Source organism: Canis lupus, chromosome 38, assembly GCF_048164855.1.
Source record: "Canis lupus baileyi chromosome 38, mCanLup2.hap1, whole genome shotgun sequence".
NCBI classification, from domain to species: domain Eukaryota; kingdom Metazoa; phylum Chordata; class Mammalia; order Carnivora; family Canidae; genus Canis; species Canis lupus.
Genome location: NC_132875.1, coordinates 21670362 through 21688627, shown reverse-complemented (window position 1 = coordinate 21688627; position 18266 = coordinate 21670362). Strand labels below are relative to the sequence as shown.

Here is an 18266-nt window from a genome sequence, read left to right as displayed (position 1 = left end):
AGAAATATAAATTTTAATGGCATGTGCACAGTTTAACACGTCTGCCAGATCAGGATTGTTTGCTGTGTTATTTAACTCTTTCATACCATACTATTTTTTTTTAATCCATATGATTTATCCACCATGAGAGAAGTGTCCTGAAATCTTCCACCGTGTCGGTGAATTGGTCTTAGCTGCCTGTTGTTTCCTTCTAGGACAGTGCATAGCAAGGCCAGCTTACTCTGGAGGTGACTTGCTTTGCCTTGCTGTAAAACCACCCAAACACGGGATGCCTGGGTGGCTCAGTGGTTGGGCAACTGCCTTCAGCTCAGTGCATGATCCTGGAATGCCTGGATCAAGTCCCATGTCGGGCTCCCTGCACGGAGCCTGCTTCTCCCTCTGCCTGTGTCTCTGCCTCTCTCTCTCTGTGTCTCTCATGAATAAATAAATGAAATCTTAAAAAAAAAAAAAAAACCCACCCAAACACATGCATTTGTTCACATTTCAAAATCACTTTATTACCAAAATGAACAAAAGGAGAATGCTGTTTAAATTAAATAAATTACACAAATATCTCAAGTCCCGGGCTTCCCCGGGGATCCCATCGTCACAGGTCAGTATCACTAAGAACATTCAAAAGCATTGAAATTCTGGATTATTTCACTACCTTGCCTTCCTTTCCTGCCTCAGTCATGTCCAGAGAGTGGTCTGTTTAAATTTGCTTGTGTTCTTTTCAACATATTCCAACAGCGAGGTTTTCTTCAATGTCTCCCTCTACCCCGTGTGTTTCCAATTTTACCTCCACTGTCTGGACACTTGGTTCAAAGGACACTTCTGCTTGGGATGTCTGAGGCTCCGTGACCTTGCCCTACCTCCTGGGCCTGAGTTGGACTTTGGAGGAGGTGGAGTAGGAGAGGATGAGTTGTCATTGGCTAAAGTTCTTGTCCTCCTGGAATTTGGCACTTTGAGTGCTGGGCACAGTGAATCCCAGATAACATTGTCTTCTGCCTTCCAAGTTTTGAGTTCCATTGGCAGCCAGATGGCATAATGAAATCACAGAGAAGCAATGCTTGTAGGCCAAGAATCTGTTGGCTCTTTGCCAGCACTCTCTCCTTTAACTCTAAGAAGACTTGCTAGCTGATGGGCTCACTCAACACACAGACACACAACACAGGTCAGGCTGAAGTTAGGATTTGGAATGGTTTTTCTTCAGGCTGGGCCAGCCCAACCTGTTGGGCAGGGTCATTGAATTGAAGGAGCTTGGGAGGAGCAGTGGGGGAAGACCAAAAGGTTTTCTGTGTACTTCCATGGAAATTTCCCCAAATGCTTGCACATACAACCTATTTATTTTCAAGTCAACAGTAGAGTTCCTCTATTACCCCCTCATGTACATGAAGAATATACCCCTCATCTCATCTGTCCTAGGAGAAGATGACTTCAGGTCCTGAGGTTGTTAAGGAAGCTCATGGAGGAAGCCCCAGTCTGAATCAGCCCTCTGCCACGTTCTGCAACCAGTCAGGAGATGTGGCTGGCCCTCGGGGGGCTTCTTCCCCTGCCTGGCTGAGGGATTCAGGCCCCAAGCTGATGAGGGAGAGTTAAAATCATTGGCTCTTTACCAAGTGAAAAAGCACAAGGCAGTCTTCCTAAGTGGGGGAGGCATTTCTGAAGTCAGGGGATCGGCAGGGCTCAGATCCCCCCTGTTGGCCCTTGGTTGGCACTAGCACCCCCTCCCCTTCCAAGTCTCTAGTACAAGGAAGGATTCCCAAAAGCTTTTATGCAGAATAACTGGCATCTGTTACTTGGTTGCCAGAGGATTCTGGTACCTACCCACCCTGTCCTTTTTGGATTCCTATCAGGTCTCAAGTAGGAGGGAGCAGCTCCTGAAGCAGGGGGAGAGATCATGTTTCAGAGGCTGGGGCAGCTGCGTTAGTGGGCTGCCCCTGAGAGGTAGCTCTGGTGGCCTTGAGGGCCTTGGCCACCCCTAGGCTAGAGTCTCAAGTGCCGAATAGCAGTGGAGGTCCCAGCAGCCTTGAGATGAGGAGGAAGGAGTCACAGTCATCAAGACCGAGACTCCTGGGTTGTCAGGAGCACATGGTCCAAGGAGTGCACAGCTGCCAGGGACAGAGTTGGGACAGCTGGAGGGGGCAAGCCACAGAGTCCTAAGCAAGTTCATCCCTGTGTCCTGTGATGGCTTGACACCATCTGACACCAAGCTGTGCAGGCCCAAGGGCCTAGGCATGCTAGGTCAGCAGGGGCATACTTTTCCCTTCTGTTCTTGGCTCGCTCTTCAAGTCAGTGGTCGGGGCTGTGGGGTCCCATCAGCTGCCTTGGGCAGGGCCTGGGTGGGAGCAGTGGGGTGAGCAGTAGGCTTTCTCGTTCTGGCCAGGGCCCTGAGGGTCAGCAGGAGGGTGAAGAGGTGGCTTTCCTTGCTGCTGAGATTGGCTGGCTCTAGAGATGCCAGGAGGGAGGCAGAGGAAGGAGAGGAGGGTAGGGAAGGGAGGGGAAGGAGGAGCTGAGGTCTTGGTGGACATGTGGTCTCCTCTACGTGCCACTCCTCATGACCCCAGGCTCATTCTTCTTGGGAGTCCCAGAGGCCATGTACTCTGAAGGCAGCGTGGGGCCTGGCTGGGCCCTCACAGGGCAGTCAGGGTCTCTGCGTGAAACATACTCCCGAACATCTCCTGCAGGGCCATGGGAGGACAGGGGAGGTTAAGGGAGAGAGTTAGACTTGTCGAGTTGCTGGTGGCTGTATCCATGAGGTGACCCTGTGAGCCCCTGGCCAGAGGGAGTTTTAAGAGTGTGTGTGAGTGGAGTGTGTGCACGAAGAGGGGAGAGGTGGGGTCAGCCTAAGAGGTGAACTGGTACCGAGGTGACAAGAGAAGTTGCTTGGAATCTACTCCAAATCACCTCTGCTAGGCACGTGAGCACATGTCCGTCCTCCTTTTTGGCTTCATTCTCTTTGTTAGGTGAAATGAAGGTAGAGATCGGACAAGGCCTTGCTTGCTCTGATAAGCTATTCTGAGCCTACCCCAGTTTTTTGGAGTGTGCTGGAGATGCCACAGGAGCACAGAAACCCATCTGCCAAATCTTCGTAGCTCCAGCTCTCTTTCCTAATGTCTCCCACACACCATCAGCACTCCCAGAGACATGCTCAGAGGACATGGAACTCAAGCCCAGAAGGAATGAGACGAGGTACAAAGTGAGATGTGATTTCTAGGCCCGAAGCCAGACTCCCCTCCACTTAGTCATCTGGGTTTCTTGTAATTCAGGGCATTGGGGTAGTGTGAGTTTTCCTTTCAGGACGACAGGGCCCTATGGGGTTAGTAGCACATCCATTAGTGCTTAAGAGCTGTCTCGGTGCGATAATATTTGTACCCTTGGAATTCATCCGACCCTGCCTGAATATGTAGTGTTCATATGTAGTATTCATATGCAGTATATGTAGTACTGGAATATGTTGTATGCCCAACCTGGAACCGTGCCAGGTAAGCCATCATTACCTATCTGTTGAATTGATGAAGGAACAAATGAATCCCTCACCTCTCCTGCGAGGTAGATGGGGCAGGTATCACCCAGACGTCCCCTATTTTACAATGAGAGAGACTGGGGCCCTATGTGTTCTGTTCTGTGTCTGTTCTAGACCATGTGTGGATGTGGCTCGGAGTTAAGAATAAATGTTAGTTCTCAAGAACCTCGTCCAGTGTCGTCCCCCCATGATGCCTTTCAGAGAGTGAGAAGAATTAGGATCTGCTATTACAAGGGGATGAGAGAGAAACGTTGTTGCCTTCAAGGTGAGGACTCTGGCTTGGTGGGGAGAGAGCCCAGGGAGCACCTTGGGTTTGGGAGGGTCTCTTCCCGCTCCTGGCCCCCCACCTGTACCCCCACCCTTCAACTCACCTGCTCTAAGTCCCAGTAGCTGGGGCTGTCCTCCTCCAAATCGTATAAGGACAGCTCGGGGTCCGATGGAGCCTGGAAAGGGTGCAGAAGGAGCTCCATAACTGAGTGACTCAGTCTGGTGCTATTGGCAGCTCTGGGTGGGCACTGTGTTTTCTGCTGCGTGACTCACCATCTTGCTTCTTCCCTCCCCTCCCTCGTCTACCTCACAAAATGTAGCATGGGGTGGCCTGCCCCTTACAGCAGAGGGGTGCCTTAGGGTCTGCCCTCCTTTGCGGGCATCTTAGAGGCAGGGGAGGTCGGCCTAGCCAACAAGGATGATTGACTGGCTGCCTGACCTTGGGGAATCCACTTCCCTTCTCTGGGAATCTGTGTCCTCATCTGTAAAAGTAGGATAATCAAACTCACTTTGCAGGTTTTCTAACTCACCATGCTGTTGAAAAGGGGTGTGTGTGTGTGTGTGTGTGTACTTTTATATATAGGAATGTATTTTGTAATATGTAAATATAAATATATTCTATGTATACAAATTACTTTAAATATGTAACCATAATACCTAGGCATTATTTGTGCAATAACAAATAGCAAGGATTCTTCCAGAACCTCCTTCTTTTTGCTCTGTGGACAAGGCTTGTAAAGCCAGAATGCCTGTTGCTTCTGCACAGTTGTTCTCTCTAAGTGTGAAGGGCAGGCGCCAGGGCCCTGTGTTTTCCTGGGCAGTCTTTCAGCACTTAGAACAGATGGCTTCACCTTCATCAGCCTCTTATAGCAAAGAGCAAATGGTTGCTCCAGGGCCAGAGAAGCCTCTCTCATGACCCAGGGCAGGGGAGGTTTTATATATGAGGAGGGCTGGGGCACAAAGTCTCAGGAGGCCAAAGGCAGGGGCTGAGCTAAGAGGGGCCCTGGGAGTGGAGGGGGGGCATCAGGAGAGGCCTAGGCGGGGACCCTGGTGGGGGGTAGATTTTCTGCCTCTCCAGCTTTCTCTATTTGTAGCTCATTTGCATACACTTAACGCTAGCAAATTAAATGTCAAGAAACTGAGACAAAACTTGGATCCAGCCCTCTTCATCCATCACCAGTCTGAAATCTCTGAGATCTGCTAAATTAAAACAGGCAGGCCTACTCCTCTCCCTTGCTCCAAGCCTCTTGTAGAAAGTGTGAAGGAGGAGGGCAGGTAAACCATGCCAGAGTACAGGGCATTCTCTAATACGCTTTGAGGGCTGGTATGACTTGGAAATTAAGATTAAAGATTTTACAGTATGCAAAGAGCTTTCAAGTGACATAAAAGGCATAATTATCAGTCACTCTGAAAACAGAAGTAAAAGAAAAATGCCGTGAAGTAGGAGATGTTAACTTAGGGTGCTCGTTCTACAGACGACGGACTCTGTAATGACAGTTTCAGAAAAATTAAGTGACAGAATTGGTCTTAGAACCTACACCTTCCCCAGTGTTCTTTCTAATGCCTCTGGTCCTGCTATTTCAGTGCCCCGGGGACCTAGGATTCCTAAGGTGCAGGGACCTTACTTACCCCTTGGAAGTCACGTCCTGGGGCCACTTCTCTGGCATTTGCCTGGGCAAAGAGGACAGCATCGTGTATGCTGGGAAAGACGTGATTGCGCTCTAGACACCCTTCTTCAAAGACACCACCGTGGCTGATGTCGTTGTACACCTGGGCTGGAGGGAGAAAAGCCTTTCAGAAAGACAACAGCCCTGAGGCCTGGAGCTGGGGGAGAGGGGATGGTGAGAGGGAAGGGAGGGAAGGAGGGAGAGCCTGAGGGGTGGGCCCTTGGGGCATCCACAGGGCAGACCCAGCCTTGGGCCCTGCAATATCCATTCTGGGCAGCAGAGGGCGACGTGAGCTCGAGGATGCTAAACCCCCAGCCCAGGGCAGAAGGAAGCAGCGCGACTCCGGGGCGGTAGCTTGTGGGGATTGAGAGGGTGAAGCTAAACCATCCGCGAGGAGGCTGCTGTCAGTTCTATCCCCGATGGTTCATTCTTCCTCTGGTTTCTCTAGACCTTTCCCTCAGCCTCCAGCCTTACTTTTACCAAATGCTAGAGGTGACTTCCTGAGGACTGTCCGGGAGCGGGAGGAGCCCACCGCCTCTGCCTGCAGATTCTACAGAGCTCGGGGCCTGTTCAGGCTCATGCTGAAGCTGGGCAGGCCCCTGGGAGGGCCCTGTCTTTCTGCGGGAAGTGGGGTATATGGACGCCTTCACATTCTGTCATATGTCTGTGTGTCCGTGTCCCCGGACTCTGCATATGTGTCCATGATGTGCCCTGTGGACATGCCTGCACGGTGGGTATGTGCACCCCGTGGGGGTCATGTGTACATGAAACTGGGTGCCTGTGTGTTCCCCAGACGGTTATAGTGCGTGTGTGCTTTATGCTCGTTTGGGGGCTTGCGGATTTGGAGGAAATCCCCAAATTCACCTAGTCAACCTCCTAATTTGACAGAAGTGCAACTTGACCCCTATACATGAAGTGACTTGGCCAAGGATACAGGCAAATCAGTAGTGGGGCAAGTGGAATCCCACTGGCCTTTTTAGATGCCAGCCCCTCACCCCACCCTGTTACCGAGGCCGCTAGGGCGGTTACACAATCTGGCCATGGTCTCCTCTGACTTGTGCTTGAAGCACTTATGAGCAGGCAGCGGCAGGGGCAGTTATGGGTGCCCTCGTTTCCACCTTCCCATTCTGCCAACCTGTTCCTCCCCTCCCCCCGCCCCAGTCTTATGGTCCCCTACAGGTCCTCCTCTCACCGTGGATGTTCACCAAGAAGACGTTCACACCGATCTTCCCGTAGGTGGAGCTCAGCTGGAAGTGTGGAGGGAAGGGTATTGGGACAGGGAGACAAAAGGAAAGGAATGTTCTGACTGGGTCTCAAAAGTGATTCACAAAACGCACTTCAGAGGGGAAGCCAAACAAATAAGCAACCCCAAGAGCCCTGGCAGCCAAAGATAAAAATAGCAGCAAAGCACACCACTTCTCCCTGGAGTGTTGGCTGTTGGCTTTTCTGGAAAGCGGGACAGAAATGGGGCTATGCCAGTGAGACGGGCACTTAAAGACACTGTGGCCCCTTCTTATGGGGTCAGATCTTTCCTCTCAGTAGCTTAGATTCCCAGATTCCACCTCCTTCCTGACTTTGTGGCGTCAGGCCGAAGCAGTAGGGGGGGATAGAGGCCCACATGGACTCGGGGTCGAGGCCAGGGAAGCAGGCTGAGCCCGGGGCTGGGGATGCGGCCTCCGGGTACCTGGCTGATGCTCCCTGGATGATACCCAGCCTATATGCTCTCTGTACCTCTCGGTTTTCCTGGACTGCCTCTATCTGAGCCAGCTCTGAAGTTTGCTGACTCCCTACCAGTGGAGGCGGTGCTGAAAAGTTCTCAGATGGGCGGATACCTTTATTCAAGGTATAAGTGGACTGCCTTGATATTATTTCTTCTTCTCTTCTCACTTGGCTGGTATTGGCTGATGGTGGAGTGTCTGGGTGAGTGTGGGAAGGAGCACGAACCAGGGCCAAGCTGGACTCTACTCAGAGGACCCTGGATGGGTTCCTGGTGGCCTGAGAGGGAACTTGGGATGGCCTCCGCCAGAGAGGGGTACTAAGGGAGGGTGGGACAGCGACTATCCCTCTGGTATCCCTGTCTGGCCACCCATCATCTTGGGCTGTCTGGGCCTGCTTTGCAGAGAGTAGCCTATCCTGGTCACATCTTGGGGAATGCTCCTTGGTGAGCTTTCTCCCTCATCTTGTCAAAACGAGGGCTCCAAGGAAAGGGAGTGTGGGAGAGCAGGGGTGAGGGTGTTGGGGTGGAGGGCGGGCCACCACTCCCTCTGCCTGGGGCCTCACCTTGCCTAGGGCTTTGATGCCCATCAAGTCCACAAAACTGACCCCACTCATATCAAGGATGATGGTGTGGAAGGTGACAAAGGGTGGGACGCTGGCCAGCATCTCACTGGGCTCATTGGGGGTCTCCGCAGAGGCTGGTGCCTCACAATGCGCAGCTGGGGAGCTGTCAGGGCTGAAGGTGATGTAGGACACGCTGGCGCCATTAGCAGGAGTCTGGTTGTTGTTGGGGTCAGTCGGGGAGGCGTTCTCAAAGTCCTGCTGGAGCTCCTGGAGGGAGACAGTCTGGAGGGGGGTGGCAGGGAATTGTCAGGCTGAATCAAACTTTGCTATAGTTGAGGCAGGTGCAGGGAATGTGCAGGTGGAAATGGGCCATAACCTATATTAGCCAGAAAATGAGAGGGGGCCATGGGGGCTCATTGGTTACCCGCAGCAGCTGGCATCCCCTCACCCAAGGAGAAGAACGCCCAGTGGCCACCAGGCAAGGGCTGCAGAGACTTTATGTCTTTGCCTCAAAGGGTGCTGGAAAGTGGGGCACCAGGGGGCAGGAACCGAGAGGGTAGGCTGTTCCTAGCATCACTTCACCTTGGTTTTCATAAACAGAGACTTCCTCTGTTGTGTGGGCAGCTTCCCCTTCTCCTGCTTCCTGAGGTATTTTTGCTTGGCCAGCAGTACTTTCTGAGGGTCTACACCTGTCTGTAGGGAGAGAACCAATAGCAGTTCGGACCTCCATACTCTTTGGAGGTGGCCTGCCTCCCAGCCCCCTTTCTCCCATCTTCTGGTGACTCTCTGCTCAGCCCCTCTGGTCACCAAAGATCTGAACCCTACCTTGGCAATGATCTTTTGCCTGAAGATCTCTGAGTTGGCAAAGTAGAGAGGGGAGCAGTAAGTGACAATCTTAACCCCCTCGATTTCCCGGACCTGTGGCAGGGAGACAGAACTCAGGTGGCAGCAATGTCTTTATTTTTAAAAAAGATCTTATTTATTTATTTATTTATTCATGAGAGACACAGAGAGAGACAGAGACACAGGCAGAGGGAGAAGCAGGCTCCCTACGGGGAACCTGATGCGGGACTCGATCCTGGGACCCCAGGATCATGCCCTGAGCCAAAGGCAGATGCTCAACCGCTGAGCCACCCAGGTGCCCCAATGGCCTTGTCCTTTTTCAACCTTCTTTTATTTGGGGGTGGGAACAGGGCAAAAGAGAGTGATTGTAAGTTTGGATTACTTACCATATTATAGGTCTTGGGGTTAACATAAATGTCAGTGTCCATGACCTGGGCCAAAGCATAGCCATTTCGACTGGATGAAAAAAGAAAAGAAAAAAAATAAGAGCATGCTAATAGCAAATGGGCCTAGGAGGATGACAGGGTGGGAGCTGGGGCAGAAGCAGAGTGGAATGGGGTCTCTTCATGTTGTGTTGGTCGTTCTGCACTGGACACACATGTCTGGTGGCCTGTGGCTGGGCTCGAACTAGAAGGATGACAGGCAGGCCCTTGACATAGCTCCCAGCCTGGGCCTCAGCACAGAGAAGAGGTGCGATACACAAGGCAGCAAGCTTAGGTAGCCCTGAAGTCACCACTTCCTGGTTATGAATTCTCAAGAAGAGAAGACAGGGCTTCCCTAACATAGATCATCCTCCCTGCCCTGGGCTGAACCCTCTTCCTCTGGTGCCCCTGGCCTGTATTCCTTAACCTTATAGGAAGGACGTGGCATCTGTCTCTGGTTTGGTATTCCCCTGGGAGGGTCCCCCTTGGTCTGGGGACTGGCAATGCCTTTGGACAGACTCGGGGTCTTACCCTCCTCTTTTCCTCCTACTTTGGCCCCCAGCCCTCTGAGCCCATGAGGGCTTCTTCTGGGGACTTCAGGATATGGCGGTCTGTCGGCCCAGCCTGGGTGAGGGGCCCCACTGCTGTGCCTTGTGGGAGACTGCTACTTACAACTGAGTCTGGAAGACCACAACCAAGGCGGAGAAGGCAACGCCCACGGCCACCCCATATGGCAGGCTCAGGAAGAACGAGGAGAGGAAGCTCACCACCCAGACACACTGTGAGGAGAAAGAGATGTCAGGGCAGGCCTGGGGAGAAGGCTGCCTCTTTGGGGAGGACTTCCTGGAATAGCCAAGGCCATTCTCTGTTTCCACAACCTCAGACTCCCCCTCCCCCTTTCCGTGGCATTTTTGCACTGTCTTACATATTGATGCTCTGGTTATGCTTGCATATTTCCCTTAGATTGAGTGTGGGTAGTGATCGTGCTTGGTTTTTAGTAGGCAACCCAACCCACACAGGGAGACAGCATGGCGCACGCTGAGAGCATGAGGGGTCGGATATGCCCAGGTTCAGACTTTCATTCTTCCACTTACTAGTTAAGTGAGCCAGGTTGCCTGATCCATAAAAGGGGAGGAATGACACCTGTTTCATGAAAGGATTAAAGAGCTAAGGCACCTAAAGGTCCTACTTAGCCTACTGATGGGCATCCAGTGGTCACTCAACAAACATGAGCTCCCTTCTCCACCTAATGGGAGGCTGTGTGTTCCAGATGCATGCTCAGTGGTCTTCCCAGCCTGACAGCCTAGGGTCTGGTTGTGTGGGTCGAGGCAGGACTGGATGCAGTTTTCATAGTTTCCCCCTTGATTGTCCTTTACAGTCCCCCCCACTTCCTTTAAAGGAAGCAAATCTGCCCACGTTCCCGTAGAGAACTGTGAAGATCAGATGGGAGCCCAAAGCACGAAGTAAATATCAGGAACTATTGTCATGGTGGGGGGATTATTGGGATGTGGTAAAAGCAGATCATTGGGGTGGGAATTGGAACATTGTTATTTTTCCCTATCCTCATCACTCACTGGGGGGACCCCAGATCTCTGGCTCTAAGGATTTCACTCGTGTACCATGCAGGCAGCCCCAGGAGACAGTACCACCCAGAGGTTTGCAGTCTAGGGTTTGGGTTCTAATCCCGGCTCTAATCACTTGCTACCTTTGTGGCCTTTGACAAGTTACTTAACCTCTCTGATCCTTGATTTCATTATCTTTTTTTTTTTTTAAGTTTTATTTATCCAAGTCATCTCTATACCCAACGTGCGGCTTGAACTCACGACCCAGAGATCAAGAGTTGCTTGCTCTTCCCAAGCCCAGAGCTCCTTGGTTTCAACACCTTGAAAGAAGATCAGTAAATCCTCTCTCATAGGTCACGGTGGAGCTTAAATGGGCATTGTTGTCAGAGTCATCAGTGCCTGGTAGCCTTAATACTATTGTCCGATGCAAGATGTGTTGGGACTGTGACTAATCATAACAATCAGTCATGTTGCTGAGTGTTGTATGGTTGCACGGTGCTTTCCCAAATGATCTCATTTAATCCTCAGAACCAGTGTGTGATGAAGCCATGACTGTCATCCCCATTACAGAGGAGGAAATAGAACTCCAGAGAAATCTGGTAACTTACTCAAAATCCTGGTACGCTGGCTTTATGTGTTAAGGGTTTGTTGTTGTTGTTTTTAAAGTGATTTCTTTTTGCTTTTTTTTTGGAACTATAAATCATGAAAACAATCATCACTAAGTTTTACTGAACCTAGGATACAATTCAGACAACACGCTCCTTCCTTGTATTATCTATCCCATGTCTTCCTCATAAACAACCCTAGGGGGGTAAGGAGTATAAGAGACCTAGCTCTCAGCGGAGAAAGCCGAGACCCAGAGAAGTTAAGGGACTTGCTAGTTGGGGGCCAAGCCACACAGCCAGTGAGCAGTTGGCTTAGGATGTGAACATAGGATGTCTCTCTCTAAAACCTGGGCTCTTAACAGCTGCTTGTGCTAATTGGGGAGCCGCAGAGCAGAGGCATCACCAACAGAAGAACTGACAGGGCTGTGGGGTTGGAGGACAGGGCAGGGGCAGGAAGGGGTCCCCAGAGGCCACTCAATACCTACACAGTCCAGCTTGCTCTTCTTCCACAGGTAGTAGGGGTCAGCGAGTTGCTTGAGAGAGTTCTTGAGGTTGACGGCTATCAGGGCTCCTAGCACAGACTGGGGAAGCAGAACATTGTTCTTTCTCACCTGCAGTGTCTCTTTCTCCCTCCCCTTCCTACACACCCCTGACCCTGGTGTCCAGCAGGACAGAGCTGCAGTTCCAGAACATCTCTGCTGGCAGAGTCCCCAGATCTCAGCACTCCATCTTAGGGCTGGAGAGTGCAGGCACGAGGCCATGATGCCCCTCCTGGCCCTTCTCTGGCCCTCCCCTCTTCCCTCAAACCACGGTGCCCAGAGCCTTCCAAGTCAGGCCCTCACAAGCACTTGTCAATGCTGATGATGGGGGGATTGACCCTGAGGTCAGAAGGCTGGAGTCTGTGACCAGCCCTGCACTGATGAGCTGTATTGCCACAGATCACTCAGAAGTTCTCAGCCTCAGTTTCCCTCACCTGTAAACTGAGGAAAGTAAAACCTGTGTTGTCTACTTCACAGGTTGTGATTAGGACAAAGTGCGACAATGTCAGTGCTTTGTTATCTGTAGAGGGTTACACAGCAGTGAGGGATTTTCTTGTCTTTTTTTTTTTTTATGATTTCAATCATTTATTCATGAGACACACAGAGAGAGGCACAGACATAGGTAGAGGGAGAAGCAGGTTCCCTGCAGGACCCCAGGATCACAACCGGAGCCAAAGGCAGATGCTGGACCACTGAGCTACCAGGCATCCCTTAGGGACTTTTCTTACTAGAGTCTGCCACTGCAATCTTACCTTGGGGAGAGGGTACAGATAGGACCCCAGGACCAGCATGGTGATCATCACTACCAGCGACACACACAGGCTTGCCACCTATTCAGAGAAAGAATTGGGAACAGGGCACAGGTAAGAAATTCTCGCTCTTGATTGGTTTCCAATAGATGCCTTTGGTGGAATGGAGACTGATGAGGGGAGAGGAAGGTTGGAGAAGCAGCTGGCCTGGCTTGTAGGTGCCCGGGCTTCGCTGGGCACCCTCTGCCCTCCTCCCCCATCCCCCTGGTATAGCACTTACCTGGGACTTGCCTCCAGCTCCATCTACAGCCAGAGTGACAGAGAGAGCACAGCAAATGACGTGGATTTTAAAGAAGGAGCCAAAGAAGTTGCTGCAGCCCAGGGCAATCATCTCCTGTGGGGACAGGGGTGGGATGGGAGGCTGGAGCACTGGGGGAAGGGCAGCAGGTATAGATCAAACCTCGTCCTCCATGCAAACTGGATCTTGATTGGGCCTAGGACTTGAGAATGACCCTAGTGTTTGCTAGCAAGCCAAACACTCCCAACCCAGCAGAATTCACCCTTCTGTGGTCAGAGCCCCTCCTCTTCACTGGCAGGCACCTTCCTCACCACAGCCTGAAGTGCCCCACGATAGTTCTTGCCAGGCCTCTGTGGGACCTGGCCCATTCTGCTTGGCCCTACCAGCCGTGGCTGGACCTACCTGGTTAGAATCCACATCATAGCCGTGCTTGCTGGCCAGGGTCCGGCCTACAGCCAGGTTGATGACATAGCCCACGATGGCCAGTGAGAAGGCAGTGCCTATCATGTCCTTCCACTGTGAAACCACAGGCGACACCGGAGTGGGGAACCTGCCAGGGAGCCAGGGAGGAGGCAGGGCCCAAAAGTGTGAGAAGAGGCAGGGCAAGTCCTTCCTCAATGCGCAGGGACCAACAAGGCCCCACTGTGTGCCAGGGTCTACAGGAACTACCCCTCATCATCTGAGCCCTTGGTACAGCACTGTGGGGCAGCTGCTGTCACTCCCATTGACAAAGCAGAAGCCAAGATATAGAATCTCACTGTCCGGGGTCACAGGGTAAGTGGTAGGGCCTCGTTTGTTCAGGTTCAGGTTCTGGACTCTGTGGTCACTACAGATCCACAGCCACCACTGCTCCCTGACCTCCCCCCCGCCACTCCACTCCAACCCTGCACCGCCCAACCCCTCCCAGGGCCCAGTGTGGTGCCTGGTACAGAGCGGATGCTCCATACATGTTGTGGATGCTAATAGCTTCCTTTCCACAGGGATGAAAAGAGCCAACACATCAGAGCAAGGCAAAGAGCTGGAAAGAGGCTGGTCAGAGAGGGTTTGCTTTAGCAGCATCCAGTAAATGAGACTTTGGGGGGCGCGTGTGGCACTTCAGACTCACTGTTCCTGACACAGCTAGCATTGGCTGATTGCATGGCTCTCTTCCATAATGAGTAATAGGAATCATTCACATTCAGTCAGTGTCACAGAGTCTACAATGCTCTTTCATAGAGGTTGGCTTATCTGGGTCTCTGAGCCCAGGCCTTCATGGGGGGATGGTAGTAGGGGCGGCAGGTTTCTTGACCACCTGGACTCACCCATGTTGGATCTCTCCCACGATCTGCATGTGATACTTTTGAGGCATCTTACAGCCCCCAGAGATAGCTGTTGCCACCACCACCTGCAAATCCCCAAATGGAGAATGTGGATCAGCAGGGCAGCAGTCTCTCCCAAGACTCCCTTTTCTCTGGGGATCCCAAATCCCACTCCCCTGCCTCCTTGAAGGGGAGCAACCCAAGGAGCAAGAAGACTAGGAGCCATGTACAGGGAGATGGAATGGATTCACCCAACTTCTTGTTCTACTGGCTGCCAGTGGAGGGGGAGGTGAAGGTAGGTAGGGGTTCCCTTGGCTTTGGCTGGAGCCGAATTCTATTTCTCATGATCTCTCCATCCTGGCCCCCAACACCCCAGCCCCGGGCAGGGTCCTTACCACAATCATCTCTGTAGGGATGGGAAAGCGGATCTTGTGCATGTAGCGAGCGTTGAGTTCCTTCACCAGCACCAGTAAGATGCCACTGATGATGGCAAAGATGAGCGAGGCGATGTTGGTTTGGGGAAGGTTTTTGCAAATGTCAATGAAGGTCTGGGGGAGAGAGCATCATGCTTGTGGCTCCCACCTCTTCTTCCCATACTCTCCCCACCCTTGGTTGTCTAACACAGTGGAAGGATGTCATCAATGGGAATGGAGGGACACCAAAGCAGAATTCAGGCCCTGGTCACGAACAGCACCCCTTCTTCCACCTCCCTCTCCCAAAGGGCATGCTGAGAGCTCGTGCCCGGATAGAAATGCTGATTCTCTTTCTCTTGCTCTAGAAAGAATTTAAGTTCCAGGAGGAGGGAGGGAGATTGGACATAAGAAAGGACTTCCCAGGCAGGGAGGGGTTGAGGCTCTACATCAGGAAACTGATGGAGACTGTACATCTCCTTTCCTGCAGGGATTAAGCGTAGAGAACCTCAGTGAGGCCTCAGGGCCATGTGTTTCACCCTCCCTCCCAGAGTGGGGAGCTCCTGGGAATCCTCTCTGAACAAAAGGTCAAGCAGCCCTTGTTTATGAGCATCTTGGAAGGAGGAGCTCATGACTTCTTACTACAGTAACCCCACTGGCTGTCTGCCTGAGCCCCTCCCCATTTGCAGGGGTGTGTTCCTAGACTCACAAAGACGATGGACCCCGGGCCTGCGTAGGAAGGGATGGTCAGACCAAAGATGTACTTGAGCACTGAGATCAGGATCTGCAGGCCGGCTGCTGTCATGAAGCCCCGGATGAAGGACTCCGAGAGGTAGATGGCCACAAAGCCAAACTGCATGAAGCCCAGGCCCATCTGAAAGGAGAGAGGTGGGAGGGGGACCAAGAAGGGTCAGCGGCTTCCCCATCTGCCTGACCTACAATGGGCTGGAGCTTCATGCAGTTTGGCTCCCTGGGGAGGGGAGCCCTGTGTGACCTTGTCTGGCCCTCTACTGGGCTGACTTTGGGGCATGGGCCTCTTTGTCACTTCCTCTCTTGGCTTCAGTTTTCTTATCTGAAAAATAAACCTGGTCCTCTCCCCCAGTCTTTCCTCTCTCAGCAGATGACACCACCGTCCACCCAACTGCCTAACCAAAAACTTGGGAGTCACCCTCCCTCACCCATACATCCAGTCTACCACCAACGCTTTGAGCTCCTGACCAATGTTCCGTCAGTCTACCCCATCTCGGTGCACCACCCTGGTGGCGGCCCTCGTGAGTCTTGCCTGGGCCTCTGCATAGTCTCCTGACAGACCCCCTGCTTTGATTCCAATCTGCCTCCCACCTCTCTTCTCTCTGGACTGAGTGGTCCTTATAAACTTCCAATCACACCCAAAGCTGCTGTATATGGGACAGACCTGAGACTTCATTGTCTAGCCTCTGCCTGCCTTTCCAGCCCCTTCTGTGGCTCATTCCCCCCAAAGCCTCCTGCTATCCAGCCACACCAAACTTCTTGTCTTATCATTCCCTGGTGAAGTCCCACTCTTGGGCCTCAGTGCTTTGGGGGCTCATCCCCTTCACCTGGACTGTCCTTCTGTGCCTCATTTGTTTGGTTCCTGGCCAACCTCTACTCATCCTTTAAGACTCAGGTCAAATGTCACCTCCTCTGTGAGGCGAGGCCTTCCCTGACTCTCTGGTGTTCCCACAGCCAGGTGAACATAGCTCTATTATGCTGCTTATCTCAGAGCCTACAAGTTTATCTGTTGACATGGTTACTTCCTCTGCTGGGCTGGGAGCTCCCGGGAACTAGGCCTCTTCTCTACTTATCTTTCCCCTAAGGCCTACCCCAGTTCCTGGCATAGTGAAGCAATGAAAAACATTAACTGAATGAATGAACGAATTAAAGGTGTCCTCTGGGGGATCCCTGGGTGGCTCAGCAGTTTAGCGCCTGCCTTCCGCCCCAGGCGGCCTGGGGAGAGATCCTGGAGTCCCAGGATCGAGTCCCCCACATTGGGCTCCCTGCGTGGAGCCTGCCTCTCCCTCTGCCTGTGCCTCTATCTCTTCCCCCCGCTCCCCCCATGTCTCTCATGAATAAATAAATAAAATCTTAAAAAAAGAAATCCCTCTCTTGTGTTCCCCTATGCAGTGTTTTCCTTCATCAACCTAGTGGAGGAGGACCTGGGTGGCTCAATGGTTGAGCGTCTGCCTTCAGCTCGGGTCATGATCCCAGGGTCCTGGGATCAAGTTCTGCATCAGGGTCTCTGCTCAGCGCGGAGTCTGCTCTTCCCTCTCCCTCTGCTCCTACCTTCTGCTCGTGCTCTCTCTCTTTCTCAAATAAATAAAATCTTAAAACAAAAATCAACCCCCCCAAAAAAAACGCCAGCAGAGTCCTTTGCAATTTGTGCAAGTGATGCAATGCTGTGGCTTGGAGCAGAGGAGGCTGGAGGGGAAAAGGGATGTTGGAGAAATAGGAGGACTGTGCCGACAGAGGGATGGGCATTGGAGAGGGTGGTAGACAGACACCGTGAGCCTTCCAGACAGTCTTGAACTCAGGACAGTTTACCAGGTCTAATGACCCTGCTGGAAGTAGGTGAGGAGAGATGCTGATTTTGAAAAATCAGGTCTTTTGTGGCCCCGAAAGTGGGGAAGTGGGAGGAGGTAGAGGTTTCCATCAGCTTTTATGTCAGAACTGGGGTTTTGACGTGGGGGCAGGATGGAAAGATGCTCTCCCGAGGCGGGGCCCTTGACAGGGACGCAGCCCTCCCTCACCTGGATGATGGCGGTCAGGCAGGCCAGTGTTGCTGACACATGCAGCCTTTCGGCCTCCATGGCCGCTGTGTCCACGTAGCTCTCGTTGGTGGCATTGTTGAAGATCGAGAATTTGGACTCTGGGGCCAGCTGCAGACAGATGTTACCCACCAGGATGCTGATAACGGCAAAGGTACCTGTGGTGCCCACCCAGTCAGCAAGAGTCAGAGGTTTGGACCACACCTATGGACAACAGAGAGGGGCCCAGGAGAGCCTCCCTGCCCCCAGAGGGATGGGTCCCCACACCCCCAACGTTCTTCTTCTGCAAAACAACAACCACTCATGTGTAACTATGACCTGGCCTCTCGAGGTGTTTTCATATCAGCTGTTAATATTATTTCATTGGACACATCAGGAAATGAGCTTGGAAATGCAAGCAGTGCCAGGCCCAGAAACAGGCCTTGTGACCAGGCCCCTTCTCTCCACATCACTTAGCACCAGAGAGCTCCAAGTGTCCCTGCAGGGACCAGCCTGAGAGTGACTCGGTAATTCCTCACATCTGTTCAGCACTTTCTGGCACATAGCACATTCCATTCCACAGGATCCTCCCCACATTCCAAGGAGGGAGGCAGATCGGGAAAGGCTAACCCGGCTCACGGCTGCTAAGTGGTTTCTCTAAGGCCGCAGAGGACCTGGGGCAGATACTCATGGTGACAGTCCCTCTGGGACCAACTGGCACCAACTCCAGGAGAATGTAGATGGAAAACACCCGAATCCCCTCTTGCCACACCACCTGTCCCTGTGGTGCAGGTCACCTTGCCTGCTGAGAAGGGAGAGGCCTTACCTGGCACCATCTGGTGGATACCCCCCAGGAAGAAGTAGGTGAGGAGGGGGAAGAAAGAGGAGTAGAGACCGTTGACGGCAGGAAGGTTGGCCAGCAGAGCAAATGCCATGCCTGCAGATGACAAAGGGATTGTAGGCTCAGGGGCCTGGCTGGGTTACGGAGGTCATAGGGGACCAGGAGAGGAAGCGGGGAGAGCAGAAGGCCAAGCCGACCGAGGACACTGACCCCCTCAC

At 52.5% G+C, this 18266-nt stretch overlaps 1 protein-coding gene across 1 annotated transcript in view; it reads right to left on the bottom strand.

Annotated features, from left to right (window-relative positions):
- Window positions 1–471: 471 nt before the first annotated feature.
- The window catches only part of SLC26A9 (solute carrier family 26 member 9), a 28744-nt gene continuing 10949 nt past the window's right edge, over window positions 472–18266 (bottom strand). Inside the window, exons 4-21 of the mRNA XM_072814441.1 lie at window positions 18034–18144; window positions 17211–17386; window positions 15155–15319; window positions 14431–14583; window positions 14039–14121; window positions 13140–13287; window positions 12720–12833; window positions 12443–12520; window positions 11637–11732; window positions 9657–9763; window positions 8949–9018; window positions 8545–8637; window positions 8302–8412; window positions 7720–8001; window positions 6632–6686; window positions 5402–5547; window positions 3877–3948; window positions 472–2660 (exon numbers count right to left, since the gene is read on the bottom strand). Coding sequence (XP_072670542.1) covers window positions 2613–2660; window positions 3877–3948; window positions 5402–5547; window positions 6632–6686; window positions 7720–8001; window positions 8302–8412; window positions 8545–8637; window positions 8949–9018; window positions 9657–9763; window positions 11637–11732; window positions 12443–12520; window positions 12720–12833; window positions 13140–13287; window positions 14039–14121; window positions 14431–14583; window positions 15155–15319; window positions 17211–17386; window positions 18034–18144 — 2108 coding nt within the window. The 3' untranslated portion in view covers window positions 472–2612. The remainder of the gene's footprint in view (window positions 2661–3876; window positions 3949–5401; window positions 5548–6631; window positions 6687–7719; window positions 8002–8301; window positions 8413–8544; window positions 8638–8948; window positions 9019–9656; window positions 9764–11636; window positions 11733–12442; window positions 12521–12719; window positions 12834–13139; window positions 13288–14038; window positions 14122–14430; window positions 14584–15154; window positions 15320–17210; window positions 17387–18033; window positions 18145–18266) is intronic.